The sequence below is a fragment of the Lissotriton helveticus genome, chromosome 8, assembly GCF_964261635.1.
Source record: "Lissotriton helveticus chromosome 8, aLisHel1.1, whole genome shotgun sequence".
Classification (NCBI taxonomy): domain Eukaryota; kingdom Metazoa; phylum Chordata; class Amphibia; order Caudata; family Salamandridae; genus Lissotriton; species Lissotriton helveticus.
In genome coordinates, this window is record NC_136069.1 from 1531629777 (window position 1) to 1531650057 (window position 20281).

The 20281-nt window shown below is 41.3% G+C and overlaps 1 protein-coding gene across 1 annotated transcript in view; it reads left to right on the forward strand.

The window, feature by feature from the left end:
* The window catches only part of LOC144772039 (retinal guanylyl cyclase 2-like), a 590168-nt gene that overhangs the window by 560380 nt on the left and 9507 nt on the right, over positions 1-20281 (forward strand). The window contains exon 18 of the mRNA XM_078656243.1: positions 16894-16985. Coding sequence (XP_078512369.1) covers positions 16894-16978 — 85 coding nt within the window. The 3' untranslated portion in view covers positions 16979-16985. The remainder of the gene's footprint in view (positions 1-16893; positions 16986-20281) is intronic.

Below are 20281 nucleotides of genomic sequence, written 5' to 3' on the forward strand. Positions count from 1 at the left end.
GCTTACAGGGAAACAGCCAAAGCAAAGTGAGTGGCGCCCGCGAAGCGGGTGTCACGAATTATTATTCCAAATCGCCGGTGGGCATGTCGGTGGGCGTGGCGCCTGGGGGAAGAGGAACCAGCTGGTCGGTGCAGGGGTTGCTGGTCCTCGCAGTCCCCCGGGTTGCGCGTGTGGATTCTCCTGGCCTCTGACCCTGAGGACTCCAGCTGGGAGCGCTGGTCTGAGCCTGCCGACTGCAGCTCTCGCTCACACCAGCGAGTCCTCGGGGAGGCGGCACCTGAAAACACGGGGAGTGGGTCAATCCGTCCTCCTGCAGCACCAGCAGCGTCTGGCTTACAGGGAAACAGCCAAAGCAAAGTGAGTGGCCTATGTATATGTATTCATTTTATTAATCCTAACAATGTTTAAAATAGTATTACGGTATAGCCAAGTAAATGTCTCATTGCTATTTCACAGACAGCTTAGACAGGCTAAAAAAATTGAGAAAGGGAGAGAGAAACATACATTTTACCTGCCCTTAATTTGTAAAGGAGCCAGCCTCCTTCCCCCATTTTGACAGTAGGCAACCCTCTTCTGTCAACACTATCACCCCTATTTGTATCAACTGGGCATAAACAAAGTTATAGGAGGTACATAGTACATTTGAGGAGGTAAAGAATGTGAATGCCCAACCCCCAAACCCTTTAGCAAATGTACAAGTGTAACATGAGGGCACATGAAGTCAAACTAAATTTATTTGCCTCAGCTTTTGTACAGTAATCCACAGACTAAAAGCATTATTACTGTATATATATATGGCAAATCTTTCTGTTAATTAAAGTTCACATATACCATTATATAGTTTTGTATCATATGAGTACATAAAGTGCTTGCTTTTGCCAAAAAAAAGTAAAACTTCTCCTTCTCTCCCCTGTCGTCTTTCAAAAAGGTTTCTTCTGAGGTTAAAATGTCAAAGCAAACTTTGCTCTGGGAGCCATGCTAGGCTTCTAAATATAGAATTGACATTTAACCCTTCCCAGCTGTCCTATTCTGTGTGCAAAGGTTTCCATGCGCTTTCCCAAGTCAAAGTCACCCTGAAGACAGAAAGCTGACCCATTCCCCTGTTTGTCAGTTTAGAGTTAAGAGAATAACTTCTGCTGGTTTTTTATACATATTTTCAATTATAAGCAGTGCGCAGTGTACTTGTCTAACAATATAGAAGTCAGCTGTTTGTATTATACCTAAATGTATGCATTTACTGAAGCCCAAGGCAGTTTAAAAGCTGCTCTGAATGGCAGAATTTGTTTTCAAATTAGTGAATTTTACCCAATTTCGACTTTGATATTTGGGGCACTTAAAAATGAATATCTTATAATTTTTTGCATAACAGTCATCTTCAGAATGTTCTCTACACATTCCAGAGATTGGGCATTAGAAATATCTCATTTATACCCTTATAAAAATGAGTTTTTTACGCCTGCGCAGAGTGATATTTCATATGCAAATTTCCTCTTTATGAGGTACAACACAACTTAAATTTAATTTTAATGCTAGGAGGTCACAGTATTATAATTAAGCTTTATAAAGATTAAAAAACAAATTTAAAAGCACTTATTTTTTTAATGATTCTTTCATATTTTGTTTAATAAAACCAATCATTTTGATAATTTCACATATGAAAAGCAAGCTGCATCCCTTGCCTATCATATTTAAATGTATTCATTCATAAGCCTAAGCACAGAAGCCTAACTGGAAACATGAAACATTTTGCCCCACTTTTTAAAAGGACAATCCTTATTTAACATCAGAACCATAAATGTGCTTATGTAAAAAGGCTTAGAAAGGAAATCCCTACTTTGAATGTTTTCTTGTTATCCAAAATAATGAACCTGATTTTTGTAACTTTTTAAAACAGCTGTCTCAAATGCAGGATTTTACACAGTGTTTCCACTTAGCTGAGTCAACAGCCCTTCCTCTCCTTGGCCTACAATCAAAACGACAGCTGTTTTTTCAGCGCAGTTAAAACAGAGCTGTTGGAAAGCATTTTTTGGTGTTGAAATGTAAGCATGGTGGTAGTCTATTTAAAACGGAGGCATTTCAGTGCATGTTCTATAATATATGTTTAGTTCAGCAACATCCAATTTACTCAGATAATGGGTTTGCCTGTTTATATCTAACACAATGTATCTAAGGAAAATGCTGTAACAGTTTATAATTGTTTATTTATTGCAAAACACAATTTCGTTTTTTAGGCCTATTTTATTCCTATTGAATGTGAATTCTAATTTCATCTTTTAAGCAATGTGGCCATTTGTGCATGTGCATAATTGCTTTCTCTATCAATTTAATAGTAACTTATAGTTATTTAGCATATCATATGGTTTATTTCTGGATTTTTATTTAATTTGTATTTAATATTAAATAAATGACATTTTGCATAACAGAATGATGACAGCAAAACAAAACACAAACAAACACATTGAGCTCATTCCAGACATGTACAGAAGGGGTCATACACTCAGAACACATAATACAGCGCGCTTAAGGCTAGCCATTATTTCACAGAGAACACAATCGCTATTTACTCACAAAAGTACCACTAATGGGAAAACCACAAACCACCAATATTTAAACACACATTTAACCCACAGATCAACACTTAGGACAGAAACAAAGGACAGCCCACAGACTGTACTTAAACCAAACCATTTGTAAATACTAGTTGTAAGTCATATTTACAAGAAGAGCTTCTCAATAGTATTCCAAAAGACTGCAAAAAACAGTCCAACAGACTGTTTTATTTTCAAGAAGCCAAAATACACTCAATTCCCTAGCTTTGGCGGGAAGAACACCAAAAAATCGCTTTGCATATCTCCATTTATAAAAGTGTGCAGAAAAAGATCTGTGTTTGTTTTATGTTCACATTTGAATTCCATGGGGATAAGTCACCAAGGAAGAAATATGTTTTTATACCTATCTCACTATGGTACCTCCAAAAAGCAACACATTTTTCGATGTGTGCTTGAAACATGCATGCCAAAAATATTGCAACATATGCAAATATCATAACCAAAGTAGCACTTAAGGTACTCTAGTACGTTGTGTCGGTCAAATTAATTCAAAACAGAGAAAATTTTCCTCATTACCTGCATACACAAATTGGAATTCATATATCAATTCCATACAAATCCAAGTTGGCCAACACAAATTCCAAAATTCCAAGGCTACAGTAAGCGTTACTAAACTACCGTACCAATCCCAGGCATCAAAAACCAACAGCAAGTGTTGCATCAAAACAACACTTACCAATCACTTGGTGTCCAAATTCTAACTGCCAAGTTCTGAATGACCTATCGGTCTTTTTGTTAGAATACTCATGCCAAAAAGGTTCTCAGTCAGGAGTGGTAAACATCATGTGGAGGATCAAAATCAGGAAGACCAGAAATCTACTGGGTTGCAGAGACAGAGAATCTCCGTGCACAGAGTACCTCCTTAGTAGAATCCTGTCCTTTCCTCCTCAGTAGATTTCAGTTTCCTGTCAAGATCACTCCCTTGGATAGCCACTTCTCTGATGAGTCCACGTTGGAGCGCCATTTGAAGAACATAGAAACCTTCTCAGCGGTCTCACTGATACACCTTGGTCCTTTTAAACCAACATAGAAGAAATTGGCACAGAAGCTGAAATATAAAATACATATTTATTAACCTCAGATGAGGGAGACTAGGTCACACAGAACCCTTAGTAACTGTATGAGGCAGTCTAAGGAGTACAGAAAACTGGGGCCTTATATATGCTTAGGGTTACATAGTCAGCATAAGACCATGGGGAGGTCCTGGCTCATGTAAGCATGCAAAATGCCTAACATGGGCATGCAAGATCAGCTTGCTCAACAAAGTGGGAGGAGAGTTACTTCACCATACATCAGTAAAAATAGCCTGACAGTTGTATAAGAGGAGCAGGTGCATTCTACTAGCTAGGCCTCTCTGAGCATGTGCAATGCTCTGAAGAGGGAAACAGCACATGGTGAGCACATGGCTAACTAAAATAGCTGCCAAATACAAAATGGCTTTCATCTCATGCTAACAAATCCCTGCAATCTTTAACATACCCACCCTAGTCCACCTTAGATTGGCACAAAATTCCACTCATCTGTTGGATTAGGGTCATGAACATGCAGCTGTATTTTTATTAAAAACACAACATTTGCATTTGAACATCCACCTTTTCCATAATAATTCGTAGTCACCCTCCATATTTACATGTGTGGATGGGTAGCCTTAACAGAGTCGCTAATAGATCAGATTTTTATAACCATATCCAGACTTGTTCCTTCTCATACACAATTGAGGCCTTCAAGTGAGATCCCAGCTGTGTCCCCTGCTCCAGAATCTCCATTTCATGCCAAGTGCACTTGGGGTGAATCCCTCATAAGGAGAGGACCCCATTCCTGCATCTCTTTCTGGGTTATGCCTGCACAGGGGGACAACTTTCCCAGCAGGATACCCACCTTGAGCGCTCCCTACACCCATCACTATCCGCCCAAGAGCCAGTGCTACCATTCACTCCCAACCCACCTGCACCCCTGCATCCTATATTTGACTCCCTGCAAGCATCCCTTTGGAGGGCCCTGTGACACTGCTGTTATGCTTATCTAAGGAAAATGTATTACTTAGAAGGACCGGAACTGTCCCACCAATCATGACCTCACCCACCACAGGCCAGCATTTTTTCCCTATTATCCGGCATCCCCTGGCAAAGCCGCTACCGTGGGCCGTGTATTAACCAGGCCAGCAGGTTCTTTAAGAACATTTCATTACCGATCTTTGACAATTCCTTAAAAAAAAACCATACCAACTATCATTTATCCACTTCACTGAATCATTGAGATCCCTGATCGAGTTACCACCCCTCCAATGTGGCCTAGGTATGATATTAGATCATGCAAGCACAGTCTGAAAAAACTTATTTGCCACCATCAAATATCAGTTATTAACTGTTCAAACAGGGCCTTCCAGTCAATGCGCACCAAATTGTTGCCACTGAGATGCGTTATGGTGAGCCCGGGGGCGTGTACCCCGTGGGTAACATTGTGTCCAGCAAATCTTTCAATTAGTCAAGATGCAGCCTTCCTCAACCATAGAAGACCAGGTGGTAACCTGCCCGCTGTGTCCTGCCTGCAAAACCGCTTGCAAATAAACCTCATCAGCACACCGCACATATGAATGGCACAGAACCAGCTCTTCTGTAATTTGATTGTCTTCCTGTTGACAGGGATCACTAAGAAATCCAGGAGCTGGCTTGAATCATTGCGTCTACCACCTGCATTCAAAAGGCAGAAACCGGGGGGATTAGTTGTAGTTGCTACAACATGTGCAATCTAACATAACACTTGTAGCAATAAGAGGAGCACCTACCAGTTCTCTGCACAGCTGAGCCCCTGAGCCTCATTCCTGCCACTGTGGTAGCAGCGCCTACACAAAAGGAGTGAGACCCTAACTCACACCCTCTGGCCTACAGGGCCCTATTAAGCATTCTGCAGAACTGAAACTTGCGCAAAGGGGTCTCATCAGCATGGACCAGGAGGGGGCCTCCCATACCCTGGGGCCGCTGGCTAGAAATTACTCAAGGTTACTTAACAGCAGCATGCGCTACCTGGGGCCCTATGCAATAGGATGTGGTCACCTCTACTAAACTGTCCTGACTTGAAATGGATGATATTGTCAGGGACCCCTCCAGCTACTGAATTTCTGCCAGCTGCAAACCCTGAGGGCCCTATAGAAAGCAAGGGTAAACACCACCCTAAAATGGTGAACCTCGTCCAGTGACCTGCAGATGGCTCCGAGGGCTCCCAGAACTGCTGCTAACTTGCCATTGTCGATGGGGCACCTACAGTTCGGCCCGGCCCCCTCTAGGTGCTATTAACTTCTAAAAACTGGCCCTTTGCGCCAAGAAAGATTTGGTCCCATTCAACTGCCCCAGCATTTTTGCAAAAAAGGAAGGCACCGACCTCCCCCCACCCTCAGTGACCCCAGGAAGGCCAGGATTGAAGTGGAAGCAAACTAATCCGCCAACCCACCATGGCCCATGAACTTGCAATATGTGTTAAATGCCCCTCACAGGCATGCCTGGTCGTGGCCGCTAAGCTGGCTGCCAGGAGGTCTGGTAAGCTTGGGCACCAAGCTGTCACAGAGGGTCCGGGAACGACGTTGGGGACTCTGCTGCGCCTGGGTGATGGTACCTGAAAGCATGCATCTTGAAACAAAATAATGCATCAGCAGCATTGTTTAAGATGTCAGGGACATGTTTGGCTTCAAACAGTTCATTCAGCAATAAAACACTGCAATACAATCTCTTTCAACAACCTAACAATCATTTTGCTGCCTGTTGATTGATGCAATCTACTACTGCCTTATTGTCAGACCAAAACACGACTGACTGGTTGTGGTACCGCTCTGGCTAAATGGACATTGCCGCTAGAATGAGAAGCAGCTCAAGGAAACCAATGTTATCAACCAACCCAGACTGCACCCACTCACTGGGCCACCGCTGTACGCACCATGCCGGACCTAGGATAGCGCAAAACCTTTGCTGCCCGCTGCATCAGTGAAGGGACCTATCTCCTTATTGGTTCAGGATTGGCTGGGGCACACCACTCTCCAACTGAAATCCCACAGAAATGCCTTCCAGATCCTTATATCCTGCCTGACCTTCTAGACAACCTACTTTGATGGTGCTTTGCTCTTAAGCCCAGACATGGCTTAGGCAATGGACCTAGAAAATGGGCAGCACATGGGGATGATCCATAATGTGAAATTCAGCTGCTCCATCAAGATTTGTAACTGTTGCAATGTGACCTTCCTAGCCCCCAGACAAGCCTGCAAGGCCTGGGAAAAGGCGTTTACATTAACATTCTCCAAGGGGAGCTTCGAGACCCCTGCAACATAATCCAACTTTATTCCAAGAAATTCCATTGTAGTAGTAGACCTGAGTGTCTTGCCCTACACCAATGGAACCCCAAATTCTTCCATCATCGAGTGGAAGAACTGCAAGGCCATAGCACAATCCCCTGCATCAAGTGGCACTAAAAAGAGAAAATTGTTGAGGTAGTGCAACACCCATGATGGCCCGACCTCTTCCATAATACCCATTTAAGGAACGTCCTGAACTTCAAATTGGAAACCCAGCAGATGTAAAAAGGCCGTCTTGATTATGTTGGATTATTAAGGTCCTTCGATACTGTCCCCCACTTGAAACTCCTGGCTGCCTCTTATCTATTGATATTGATGGCCTAGCCCTGAAGTAGCTTACTTCCTTCTTGGATGAAAGAAGTCAAGAAGTCTGGATGTCCCCTTTCTCCTCCACAGGGGGTGAGCTAACAGTCAGAGGGCCTCAGGGCACGGCCCTCAGGGGAAACATCGTTTACAACGCGGACACCGCACTACCTTTATCACGCTGCCATTACAACGCAAGTCGTTACTAAGACTTGCGCTGGATGGCGCTGTTGGTTAAGGAATATTGTAATTTTATATTCCAATACCTTCCCTACTGTTACGTGGGCTGGAATATAAAATTATAATAATCCTAAATCCGCTCCCTCCAACGCAAGTCGTTGTAACGACTTGCGTTGTAGAAACCGCGTTGTAAAGTACCGCGATCTAAAAGATCGCGTTGTACTGACATACATCTGGCACTCAGCCCCACCTTATTCAATGTTTATCTCACGCCTTTAGCTGGGTTAGCTGAGACCTTGGGGGCTAAGGTAATCTCATATTTCACCTGTGGAAAGGGAGAAGAGTTACCTGGAGAGGTCATTAAAGACTGCCTCCCTTAGGTGTTTCACTGGCTGTCCACCAACAAATTAAAATGTAATCATGATAAAACTGAGATTGTGTTTTTTGGCCCTACCTCGTCAGATATGTGGAGGAGTTCTGGCCGAAGGATGCCTCCATCCCTGGCCCTCAACAAGGCCCTGTAAAGAATTTAGGAATTAAATTTGACAGCGCCCTTTCCTTCCCACCTCAAATCCAGGCAGTGGCTGGTTCTTGTTTTGACCCCTATGCACTTTGAAAATATTTCTTCCTTACTTGTCTGTTGAAGCTAAGAAAATGGTGATCAAAGCGTTGATAACTTCCAGATTAGACGATGTAAGTGCACTGTACCTGGGTCTCCCAGATTATCTTCTTAACAGACTTCAAGTGGTGCAGAATTTGGCAGCCTGAGTCCTTCTCAATCTTCCTCCGAGAACCCATATGTCCTCGCATTTGAAGGCACTGCACTGGCTTCCTTCTGAAAAAAGGATCCTTTTTAAATCCCTGGTCCTTGTTCATAAAGCTCTGCATGAGGCTGGAGCTGGCTATTTGAGAGAGAGGATTTGTGACTATGTCCCTCCCAGAAACCTACAGTCCTTCTTCGATTGACTGGCTAGAGTTCCAAAAATCCAATGGCAGGTCCTTTTCCTATCTTGGACTGGTCGCCTGGAACAAATTTCCTCTGGAACTATGTACCACAACTGAGCAATCCATCTTTAGGAAAAAATTCAAAACATGGCTTTTTTTAAAAACTTATCAGGACGATCTGTGTTTTGTAAGTAACCTCTATTCTAGCACCGGGACACTCCTGGGAATATATGTGCGCTTTATAAATCTCATATTATTATCATCATTCTGATACCACGCAAGCTGGGTACCTAAATTAGTGAAACGCGCAGCCAGAATAGCCTGGTAAATGGAGAAACTTCTCACCAAGTTCCCCAGTGTTTCCTCCACCCTCTTTCTATACGGCCAATAGTCACAGTCCTTGGTGTGAGAAGATTCCTTATAGTTATTGGCCTCCTCTCTTTCTGGCTTATCCAGGAGCAACTCAAAAATGTCTACGTATGTCGCTGTCCAGATCTTTTTCTTTACCTCCATTACGACATTCTTGCCCAGCCACTCCTGCTCAGACTGTACATCACCCAACCCAGCTGCTAGCAATGAAGCTTGCGGACTTGCATTTATGGCTTCTTAAGCAAGGAGCGTGCCATCGTCACTCTTGCCCCAGTACCCCCAGGCGTACTGCCTGCCAACACTGTGCCTGGTGCAGTAGATCCCTGCAACTCTGGCTGGGGGGCCCCACACTCTTCTGTCGCAGTGATGATCCCACCGATGGCACAGTTCTCCCTGATGAGGCTGCAGACTTAACCGGTGCCCCTCCTTCGCCCCCAATGACGCTCACCACCAGAGCAGCACTTCTCTGTGAACCCTAACCAACAACCGTACCATTGAGGAGCACTACCAATTGCCTGGCCCTCTTCCGGTCATTACCACCACCAGCAAGATCCCCCCTCCACAAGGGGCATGGACAGCATCCCAACCTTGGAGAGCCAAGGCAACACATTTGCTAAAATAACCACCAATTGCAGCTTGCTAGAGCCTACCGCGGGTGCATCCCCAATAGCAATACATCTGTTGCCATTCTGGAAAATACCACTGCCAGCTGACGGACCCATCACTGCTGTGACACTACCTTGAAACGCTTCTGGGCCCATGTTACCCCACTGGGGTGTGATTCACCGGAGCAGCTTCTGCCAGAATACAGGCCTTAACTGCCAGTGTATTAGAGTTAGCTGCCATCTCTGCCACCTCTTCCAGCAAATCTCTCATCTGCGTACCCTGCCCCTGGGCCCTCTTCGGGGCTGGGGAAAATGTAATCCTAGGAGCCACTCCTGACCTCCTAGGTCTCTCTTTTTGCTCAGCAGGGATATTGCCCTGATCTTCCTGAGACTGCAACCTCATTGAAGCCAACCAGTCCAGGATCATTGAGTACCTTTTCGTGCACCTCCAGACACTGTTGTAACTCAAGCTAGGCAATCCCAAGCAACCACAAAATACAATTGAAAACACAATAGTAAGCCTGCCTCCCACGGACCAATGCACCAATGCAGAAAGACTAAAACTCACCCCACCTTAATGGCCAGAGTAAACTACCCCAAACAATGCCACTACAAAATTTCCTCCCCACAACTACCCAGTGAACTAGAGTCCTTACACACTATTTGCCCGCAAGCCTTGGGGGCATATGTATCAAATACTTTATTTGTGAGTCTCAAATAGCGATTTTTTGCGAATCGCTATTTGAGAATCGCAAACAAGATGTATTTAAAAATTTGCAAATAGTTAGAGATTTCTTGGCATTCATTAATTGCGATTAGCAAATTGTGAATCACAATTAAGGAAAAACTTCCCATTCATTCCTATGGGCTAGGAGGCCCATAGGAATGAATGGGAAGACATTCTCAATTTGCGATTCGCAATTTGAGAATCGCAAATTGAGAATGCAATTTCAAGGATGCAAGGATGTCAAAAGGACACCCTGATGCACCCCTGAAATGAGCATTTGAGCGCATGTGGCACACATACATGCCCTAAAGGCATGTATGTGCGCCACATGGCACTTTGAAAAATGCCATAAAGTGCATTTTTCACAGAAATTGCAAATTACCACCAACTTGAAGTTGGTGGTAATTTGCGATTTGTTAAGGAGAAATCGCACAACTTAGGCGTTTCATACATTTCATTTAAGGAATCGCAATTTGCGATTCCTTAAATGTAATAGCAATATAGAGAATCGCAAATTTTGCGATTCTCTAATTTGCAATACACTTTTGAGATGATACATCCCAAAAGGCCTTTTCCCATTCGCAAACGGGCTGATTCTGAGAATCGACCCATTTGCGAATGGGAAAAGGGCTTGATACATATGCCCCTTGGTCACCAGTGGGTGGGACCTGTGGTGCAAATAATCTAATCACCCGTAACACAGAAGAAAAAAGGCAGAAACAGCCACTGAAACACCTAGACTTGAACCCCTCAATCCCCAGAGTGAGAGTATGAGACCTTAGCCGCTAGCTAACTAACACCCAACATCCAAAAAACACCAAGGGCCTCATTTATGAAAAGTGACGCATCGCTGCGTGAAAACAGCGATGCGTCACTTTTCACTGCACCCTCCTTGCGACACCAAAGATGCGTTATATTTACAGTATGACGCATCATGGCGCAAGGAGTTACAGATACGTCAGTATTTCTGACGTATCTGTATGGCGCAAAAGTGACGCATTGCTGCAGTGTGTCACAGAAATGAAGCAACTCCACCAATGTGTCCTTTCACATGGGGCAAGCCCCATGTGAAAGGACCTGCATCAGTCTTACGCCTGCTGTGAGGCAGGCGTAAGAAAATGACGCATTTGTGTCCTATAAGTGGCACAGTGAAATCTTATAGATTTCACTGCGTCACTTCCATGACCCTTTCTTGCGTCAAAATGCCCCCCTTGCATACATTATACCTGGCGCAGGTATAATGTGGCTCAGGGGTTTACAAAGTGACACATCTACCTAGATGCGTCACTTTGTAAATATGGTGCAACAAGGCGCATTTTTTACAACACTGGTGCGTCACAAAAAGGGACGCACCGGAGGCGTAAAAAGTGACACACAGCCTCATAAATGAGGCCCCAAATATTCGCGCCTCAAAATGTCCCCCTCACCTGCAGCAACAGCGTCCCCCTGATGGAGCCACCACAGAGCACCGGGTACCCGGGTCATGAGAGCCACGCTCTAGCCCGTGTGGCCCCCAGGCAGGAGGCTGCCCTGCTGCTGAAGCTGTCTACAGAGTGCAGAGCAGAGTGCGCTGATGAAAGTACCTGCAAGTGAGAGACAAAAAAGAAAATCCCCTGTTAGGCGTGGAGGGAGTGTGTGGCGTCTTTACAAGGCGGCAAGCGGGTAATAGAGCCCTGCCTGGGGAAATCTGATATATGTATTGGAGGAGCCTTTTCAAGAGTTGTAATGCAGTATCCATTCATAGATGGCGTATCACTGATTATGCACGTTTTTGTTAGTGTGAAAATAAAGGTGTGCATTAACTACTTCTCTATGTTAGTTATGGGAGTTTGTGTTATGATCATGAATAACAAATGTATATGTCTCTATATGCTTGCAAAGGCAGGCACTTTCAGTCAGGTTGGTGGGCCCAGCACCTAAGGCCAGAATATCAAGACAGTAAAACCAGATGCGTTTCACTTTTGTGTGATTCATTAGTTCCCACGTGCTTGCAGCATCTACAATTGCAAGCTACACCCCCTCCTCGATCTACTATCCCCAAGCTGTCAACATTCTCTATTTTCACTCTCCGAATTCCCCATTAGAATGCCCCCCATTCATCACTCAGTAAACCTTGCTATGCCCCGTTTCAAGCACGACAATTTTCAGGTCATCAAACCACTCTCCACACTCACCACTGTGTAGTAAATCAGCCGGTAGGCAGAGTAAAGATTCATTCAAGATTTATTGAAATCAGCTACACAGCAGACAGGAGCGCAGGGTGGTTGCAACGCCAACTCCAACTGCTCTCTAAATGTTTGAACAGAGAACAAGGCAACCAGGCAACAACCCAAAAATCTACAAGTTGATGCCTGGAATAGAACATAAGAACACTGCACTGCAGCATAGGACTACAGTACCAACCAAGATAGAAAGGAAGTTACAACACACTGGAAATCTTTTATTACGCTTTAAACATAAATACCATCCACAACTCCCTGTTGCCGGACTAGCACATACACCATAGTGCCTACACAGCTGCAGCCCATGTTTTCATCTTTCATACGGCTCTCCACTAAAACCTCTATTAATTTCCTGCAAGACTACTGTAGTAGGGTGAATGTTCCTCCTCTGTCCCTGCTCTCTCTTTCCCCTTGCTGTTCAGCCTGGGTATGAGTGGAATGTTGATTATGTCATGGAATGTTGAATGTCTGATGTGAGTCAGTTGGTGTCAGCAGGCTGAGCAGCTAGGGGGCTGCTCCTGGTGGGGCATACTTACAGGCCTACTTACCATCTTGACTACAACCTAATACTTCTGTAACATGTACCTGAATAAAGCTTCTACTTGGAACCACAACCTGGCCTCTTGTGGAATTTCATACTACGACAACTACTTGGTGCAGCCAATCACAATGTTGCATGTTCAGCTCTAGGTATTACAGGCTCAGTTCACTCCTGCTTCATATGTTACTTCTTTGATCGTTTCCACTCAGTACTCTAAGTACACTTCCATCTAGGCACATACCCTCTACCCAGGGGAGGGCTCATTGCCTATTTTTGGGACCTCTTCATTTGTTGTTAATGTAACTACGCTCGACGCGCCAATGTATATTAAAACCTACTTCGGTTTTCACCAGGGACCTAAAGACATAAATAATTTTCATTTAAAATCATTATATGTAAATTTTCCCTTTGACTAGCTTCCTCATATCCCTCACCTTCAGCCCAGTAGCGTAAAGATCACTTTGACTGTCAAGCATGAAACGCCTCCTTAATCACCTTAACTGACTTCTCAGCCGGTTTTCACATTGTCAGCATTTGCAAGGTCCATTCTAAACGTTTTGCTTTTTGTAATCATGTAGTAGCCGGTTGTTGGGTTTGTAGCGGTTTTTGATGGGATGTAATGTAAATTATAACACATTTCTTGTATTAATTCATTTGCTATAGTAAATTAATATTTCATTGATTAATATAATAATTAGTTATATTGTTTATTCAATTAATAGTTATTTTATGTATTTAAGTTTAATTTGTTATTTTTAATGTATATTTAAATTTTAAAGTTTTGATTCATTATTTCAATAGTAGTGTCAGGTTCTGGGCTTTTGTAATGCTTATCAATTTTAATAGTTCATTCATTATGTAATTATTACCTATTATTTATATTGTTGAATGTTTTTATTGTTGCATTATTTGTTTATTTTCAAACTTTTACTGTATATTTGCATAGTTATATTGTTGTGGATAATATCTGTTTTAGTAATGGGTTCCTGGGTTTATAGAGGAATAGGGTGGGAAGCTAACAGAGTTACAAATATTGTTATATAACTGCTGATTCATTTTTAATTGTTAATTAATTATTTAAATTGTTTTATTTTGCTATTTTTCTATTAATTGTTTAATTTTACAGTTTATTTAAATGTTTACATTTTTGTTAGCAATGTAATTTGCGTAGTAGGTTGTTGGATTTATAGCGGGATAGGATTGGTAGGTATTTAATTATAGTATTTGTTAAGGTATTTGTTAGTAATATTTATTGAAAATTATTTATTTAATTTTTCCTAATGTTGGAAATATGCACATGATTTGTTTTATTTAAAATGTAGTGCTATGTCTTTTAATAATGTTTGTAAAAATCATTGCATTTAAAAGTGCTGTCTTTGGTAAAGTAATATTTTATTTTTAAATGCTTTATTATTATGTAAGTAAAGGTTTTTGGTGTTTCCTCTTTTTCGAGGTAGAAAAGTAAATTGCAATCTTTTAATTTTAATTTTATCATGCATTACTTTATATTTGTTGTAATATATAATATGTATTTTTATTTATAATATGATTTATTTTATTTTAGGTATTTACATGTTTTTTTACAAAATACTTAGGATGTGCAATGCTATTTATTTGTAGTCCCTTTAAAGACCTACATTTATTGTACTGTTGCATAGACTCAAGTGTGAATAGTAAGGGCCTGAAGAACTTGCTGGATGGGTTACTCCATCACAACGGTGACCGATATCCTGTTTGCTGAAATATAAATTCCATAGGATCTAATGAGATTTATATTTCGGCGGGCAGGATATCCCTCACCATTGTGACTGAGTAACCCCTCCACCAAGATCTGCATCAGGCCCATTATCTTACCCCATTTTCCCATATGCTGTATGGATTGGAGTGGGAATAGTAAATCTAACCCCTCAGGAGTCCAATACTTTCCCTACTGTTGCATATAATGGAATAGGAATATTAAATCTAACTCCTTTGGAGTCCTACACTTTCCCTATTGTTGTGTAGCCTGGAGTTGGAATAGTACATCTAACCCCTCTGAAGTCCAACTCTTTCCATACTGTTGCATAGAGTAGGGTGGGAATAGAAAACCTAAACCCTACAGAGTCCAATGCTTTCCCTACTGTTATATAGTCTGGAGTGGAAATACTACAAGTAAACACTCAGGCATACAACACTTTCCTGGCTGAACAGAATTACACCAAATTTGGCAGATAGCTAGGTCTTTGTCCAGGAAGAGTGCTTTTGTGATTTGATATACATCTGTCAAGTAGTTTTTGCGACACAATGGTTCATTATTTATGTAATATTGTCCTCCACAGATCCACCAGGGATACCTAGCAGGGGCTCTGCAGATTTGCAAATCTGCAGTGTCAACCTTCTTGCATTGTGATTGGCTGGCCACAACCTTAACAGCAAGTTGTGACCACAATTTTAGGATGAGGGGATTTTGTCCGTCTGTCATGTGGAAATAGAGAAACCTCCAGGATGGTATAAGGGGGCTGCAGTGGGACCACCCCTGAGATGAAAAGAGTTAATAAGGTTTTTTTTACTGTTCATTGGATCCATGAATCCATTGTCGTGCTCAGCTTCGCCCTCTTGAGGCTTTGCAATGGATCCGCAGATCCAAAGTACCTATTTTAAAAAAGCAGATACACACTCAAGTACACTCAGACACACAACCCCATGTACTAAGTGGCACATACCAACACACCCACCATACCTACACACAGCTGTACACACATTACCTCCCTTGCACAGACACACACACACAAATACACAACCCCACACACACATAGTCACATACACAACCTGCTCGCACCTCCACACACATCTGCTTGCACACATACTTAAACACAAACAACTCCCACACACACTCATCCTCACAGTCACACACACAACTATACCCACTCCCACACACACATCCTCACAGACACACACACACCACTTTACCCACATGAACTCACACAACCGCACTAAGACACCCACATAAACACCCCCATTTTCCCTCACATACACACACACATCGTAAACACACACATACTCAGTCATACACACACCCACACATGCACATCACTACAAACACACAGGCACTCACACCACACACATTCCCTCACACGCATACAAACACCTACTCCCACACACACACACACTATCACACTCAGTCACACACTCACACAAAGACACACACACAACTACACACCCTACACACCCATACTGAGAAACACACACTGATGCAAACACCTCCAGATGTTTACTCACACACAAACCTATACACACACACACATATACACACATGCACACACACACACACTTCTTGAATATAACCATTGCATTGTTCATTTAAAGGTTTTGCTTTGCATTCTAATTAAAATTACAACTAAACGTTGAATACTGATTATCTGTGGTACAAATGCAGAATCTCTAACACTTGATTGGTCACAACTGGGAGAATATATTTTTACACAATACATTTGCATGGCAAGAAAGTACTGTACAAAGCTTGGTGTGTATTTAAATACATTTTTCTTTGGAAAGAAAATATCTACCCTGAATCAGATTAAAGATATACTGTTGCTGGTTTGCCATACTAAATAAAGGAGTGATCATACTTGTAAATGTCAAGCCCTATCTGCCTTCCACAGCTTGCATGTAAGGGTGTAAAAGTACTAATTGTCTGAAAAATGCATTATGTCAAATACTGTATGCACACATTGTTACTCGTATGCAACTTAAAGGGTAAAGTAAGACCTAACATTTCTTTTCTGTTCAGGTCAGTCTATGCAGTTCCCATCATTTTGCAAAATCAAGTTTTTTTACTATGTATAAATTCATCCTTGCATTTACATATAATTGAAATTAAATTTTTAAGTTGATCCTACAATTTAATTGAAAGTTTTTTTTTTTAAAAAAAGGCTGTTTCCTGTTCAACGTTTCTATAGCTTAAGGATAAATGTTCATAAACTTCTTTTATTTGGCTTTAATATCAATTTTTATTAATCATGGAAGTGGTAAGACAACTGAATTCTATACTAATGGCATGTATGTCTACTGCAGGTGTAGTGCACATGGTTTAACATCGGATGAAATTGCAGAGTTCAAAAGACGAAAAGCAGAGAGATACCTTGCTAAAATGGCATAGACACGAGGTAGTGAAATGACTGTAACTATCTTCAGTAGTTCCTTGTGAGTTAGTCTGTGATTGTGTCTTTCCTCTCCTGTAGTAGTTGTGATTGTCTGAATGTGAGTAATTCAATTGGTGAATTCACCTTTTTATGTGCAAAGAGACAAAAAAGAGTCTTTGGTTAAAGAAGGGGAAATTACTTTTTTTAACTTTTATTTGCAAGTGGAATTTTAATTCATAACTACCCTTATGTAAAAATGTTTCACCATTCTTTTTTGTAATGCTAGTAAGGTGAATTCATACATCTATAGTTTTAGACACATTTATTTTTCAGCACTAAAGTAGTAATTAGTTGCTGTGTAAAATGGTTTACATATATTGTAATTGATTTCTAATTGTCAGAATGTTACTTTAACGCTTTTGGTTGTAGTCTGGATACTTAATATTGATGTTTGATACTTTTGCTTAGTTTTTGCTCTCAGACTTCAAGTGTAAGGCAACCACACTCTCACCAATTCAAGTTCTTGTTAGGTGGCCAGGTGTGTTGTACTACCTGTGGAACTTCAAACATAATGAATTTAAACAACAGCACTTTAAATAACTTGACGATTCGCTACAATTATATTCTGGCACAAACGTGAATTGGACTAAAAATATCAATTAAATATTAACAAGCCTTTTCACAAATTGCATTTTATAGTATGCCAATAGTATTAACATACAACAGAGGGGCCTATTCCGATGTCGGGCGGACCTGAGTCCCTCCGACATCGGGCAGGTGCTGTGACCGACCGACCTGCTGTTGTCGGTTACAGCCCTGCAAGTACGATGAGACAGAACAGGGTTCGGTCGCATTCAAATACCTGACAATGCAAGCATGCTTTCCGGTCAGAAAGCAGGCTTGCATTGCTGAAGGTAGGGGTGCAGTTCATCCCTGCAGCCTGTGGCCGGCACCCCAAGGTGCCTGCCACCGGGAGCAGGGATCAACGGAGGGGCACCATAGGTGCCCCCCAGGTCGCCATCCGGCGGCCTCTCACCCTTGGGGGCCCAGCTGGGGGCCCCCAGAGACAACTTCCAACTGCCTTTTTGTGCCGGACAGACCGACACGAAAAGGCAGTAAAAAGCTGCCATCGTACTCCCTCGGTCGTACCGAGGCGACCGGGGGAGTACTGGAGGATTTCCGGATGGCAGATGGACTCTCTGAGCCCGTCGTAGGCCATCAGGAAATCCGAGTCGGATTCCATTCCGACCGAGCCAATCGGAAGGCTCGGTCGGAATGGAATCCGGCCGGCAATGACCGATTCGGTCAAAGGGCTCCGACCATGGTTCGGAGCCCTTCTGACCCGAATCGGAATCGGCCCCAAAATGCTATTCACAAACTTACATTCTGTCTCAACTTCTCCTATCTTTTTCTGTGCGGAGATCCCTGCCCTGACTGTGGAGTCTCCGCACCCATAAGGAAATAATGTTGATTTAAATTAGTTAAAATAGTACAACAATATTCATAAATACAATTTAATGTTTCAAAAATATAAACAATAATACATATTTATAATGTATTTATAACATATTCTAATACCCTTTTTGGTAGAAAAGAACCATGTTCTCTGTTTGGTAAAGTATAAGGATTAGTAGCAAAGTTTATTAAACTTAAGTGCAGAGGTTCAGTCACAACTTCTCCTATCTTTTTCTGTGCTGAGGTCTATTCCCTGACTGTGGAGTCTATGCACCGTAAGTAAATGATTTAGTAGGAAATGTGGGAAGGACATGAGGGAGTGTCTGGAAAATGGAAATATTTGCGATTTAAGATTAGGGGATTAGAGAGGAGTGAGAAGGTGTTTCTTGGGAATGACGTGCACCCATCCACAAAAATTATAGACCATTTGCTATTCACAAACTGCACTTCTAAAGTTACTACAGCCAAAAAAGGACCAAAAACAGTAGTAAATTACTCCAGCTCAGAGATGGAATAAGTCCAATGCCACACATGGCCAACCACTGGTTCTGCAACACCCTCCAAATCCGCAGATAGACACTTAAAACAAAATCCTATAGGAAATAATGCTCAATTAAATACTTTAAACTAGTAAAACAATATTCATAAATACAATTTGATGCTCCAAAAATATTTTTAAAAAGAATACATATTTATAATGTATTTCTAACATATTCTAATACCCTTTTTGGAGTAAAAAAAATCTATACAACATTATTTTTATTAATATATATTAAATTACTTGCAATGAATGCTATACATCACTTTATAACTTTTCCTCTTACTTTGCCATAGGGAGACTACATGTTCTCTGTATGGTAAAGTATAAGGAATAGTAGCAACGTTTATTAAACTTGGAAAAAAAATAGTAAAAATACTTGTAGGGTACATATTACTATAAATTCGATATATGTAATGTAATGTAGAAGAAAAAAGAAAAGTAATGCTACAGCACTACTAAATTAATGATGAATCACATTTTTTATTAATTTTAATGTATTAAATGATAATAAAATTATTTCTGTGACGTTATAATTAAAGAATACATTTCCATCCATAATTATTGAAAGTGATGCATAGAACACATTTACAGTAATTTATTTATGTGTTAATCAACATAAAATTTCAATAAGTAAAAAGTAGAAAGAGTATTTAAAATATTTATATTTAAAAACTAAATGTGTTGTTATTTTATTTTTTAACATAAATGTAGATGTATGTATATTTTTTACTATTTTAAATAACGTTATCTAATGTAACATTATTGCCCACAGGACTTTATTTTAAGTCCCTACCTCCAATAATTTCTATGGGAGGATGTTGCAGTATTAGTAGCTGGCCATGTGTAGTGCTGGACTTACTAGTGATTCTTTTGAGTAGTAATAACATACAGTCATTAATTTGGCTCAACCCTCTCCCCTTTTCCAGGGGTGAAGATATGTAAGCCTACACTTTTAAGTAACATTACTCTCGGAATTTATTAGTAGGCCAAAGCAGTAAAGTTTGAATTAACGTACACATAACTCACAAGTGTAAGTTACCATTGTGAATAGCTCCCATATGTGGCTGATTCAGTGATCATCCTTAATTTATTTGTAGCTTATTGTATTTTCACCAGCTGTCTCACAGTATGGCTAAAGTCAATAAGTATAGGATACATTTAAGTTCTGTGTGTGGGTTAATTTACGCTGTCAATTTATTCACACTACAATATTATTAACCTCAGCTACGTTTACACTAACTTACACCATAACCAATAGCACTGAAAAATCCATTCAATGTCCTTGTGCATGTCTTTCAAGACTTGTTTTTCTCTGTAGCACATA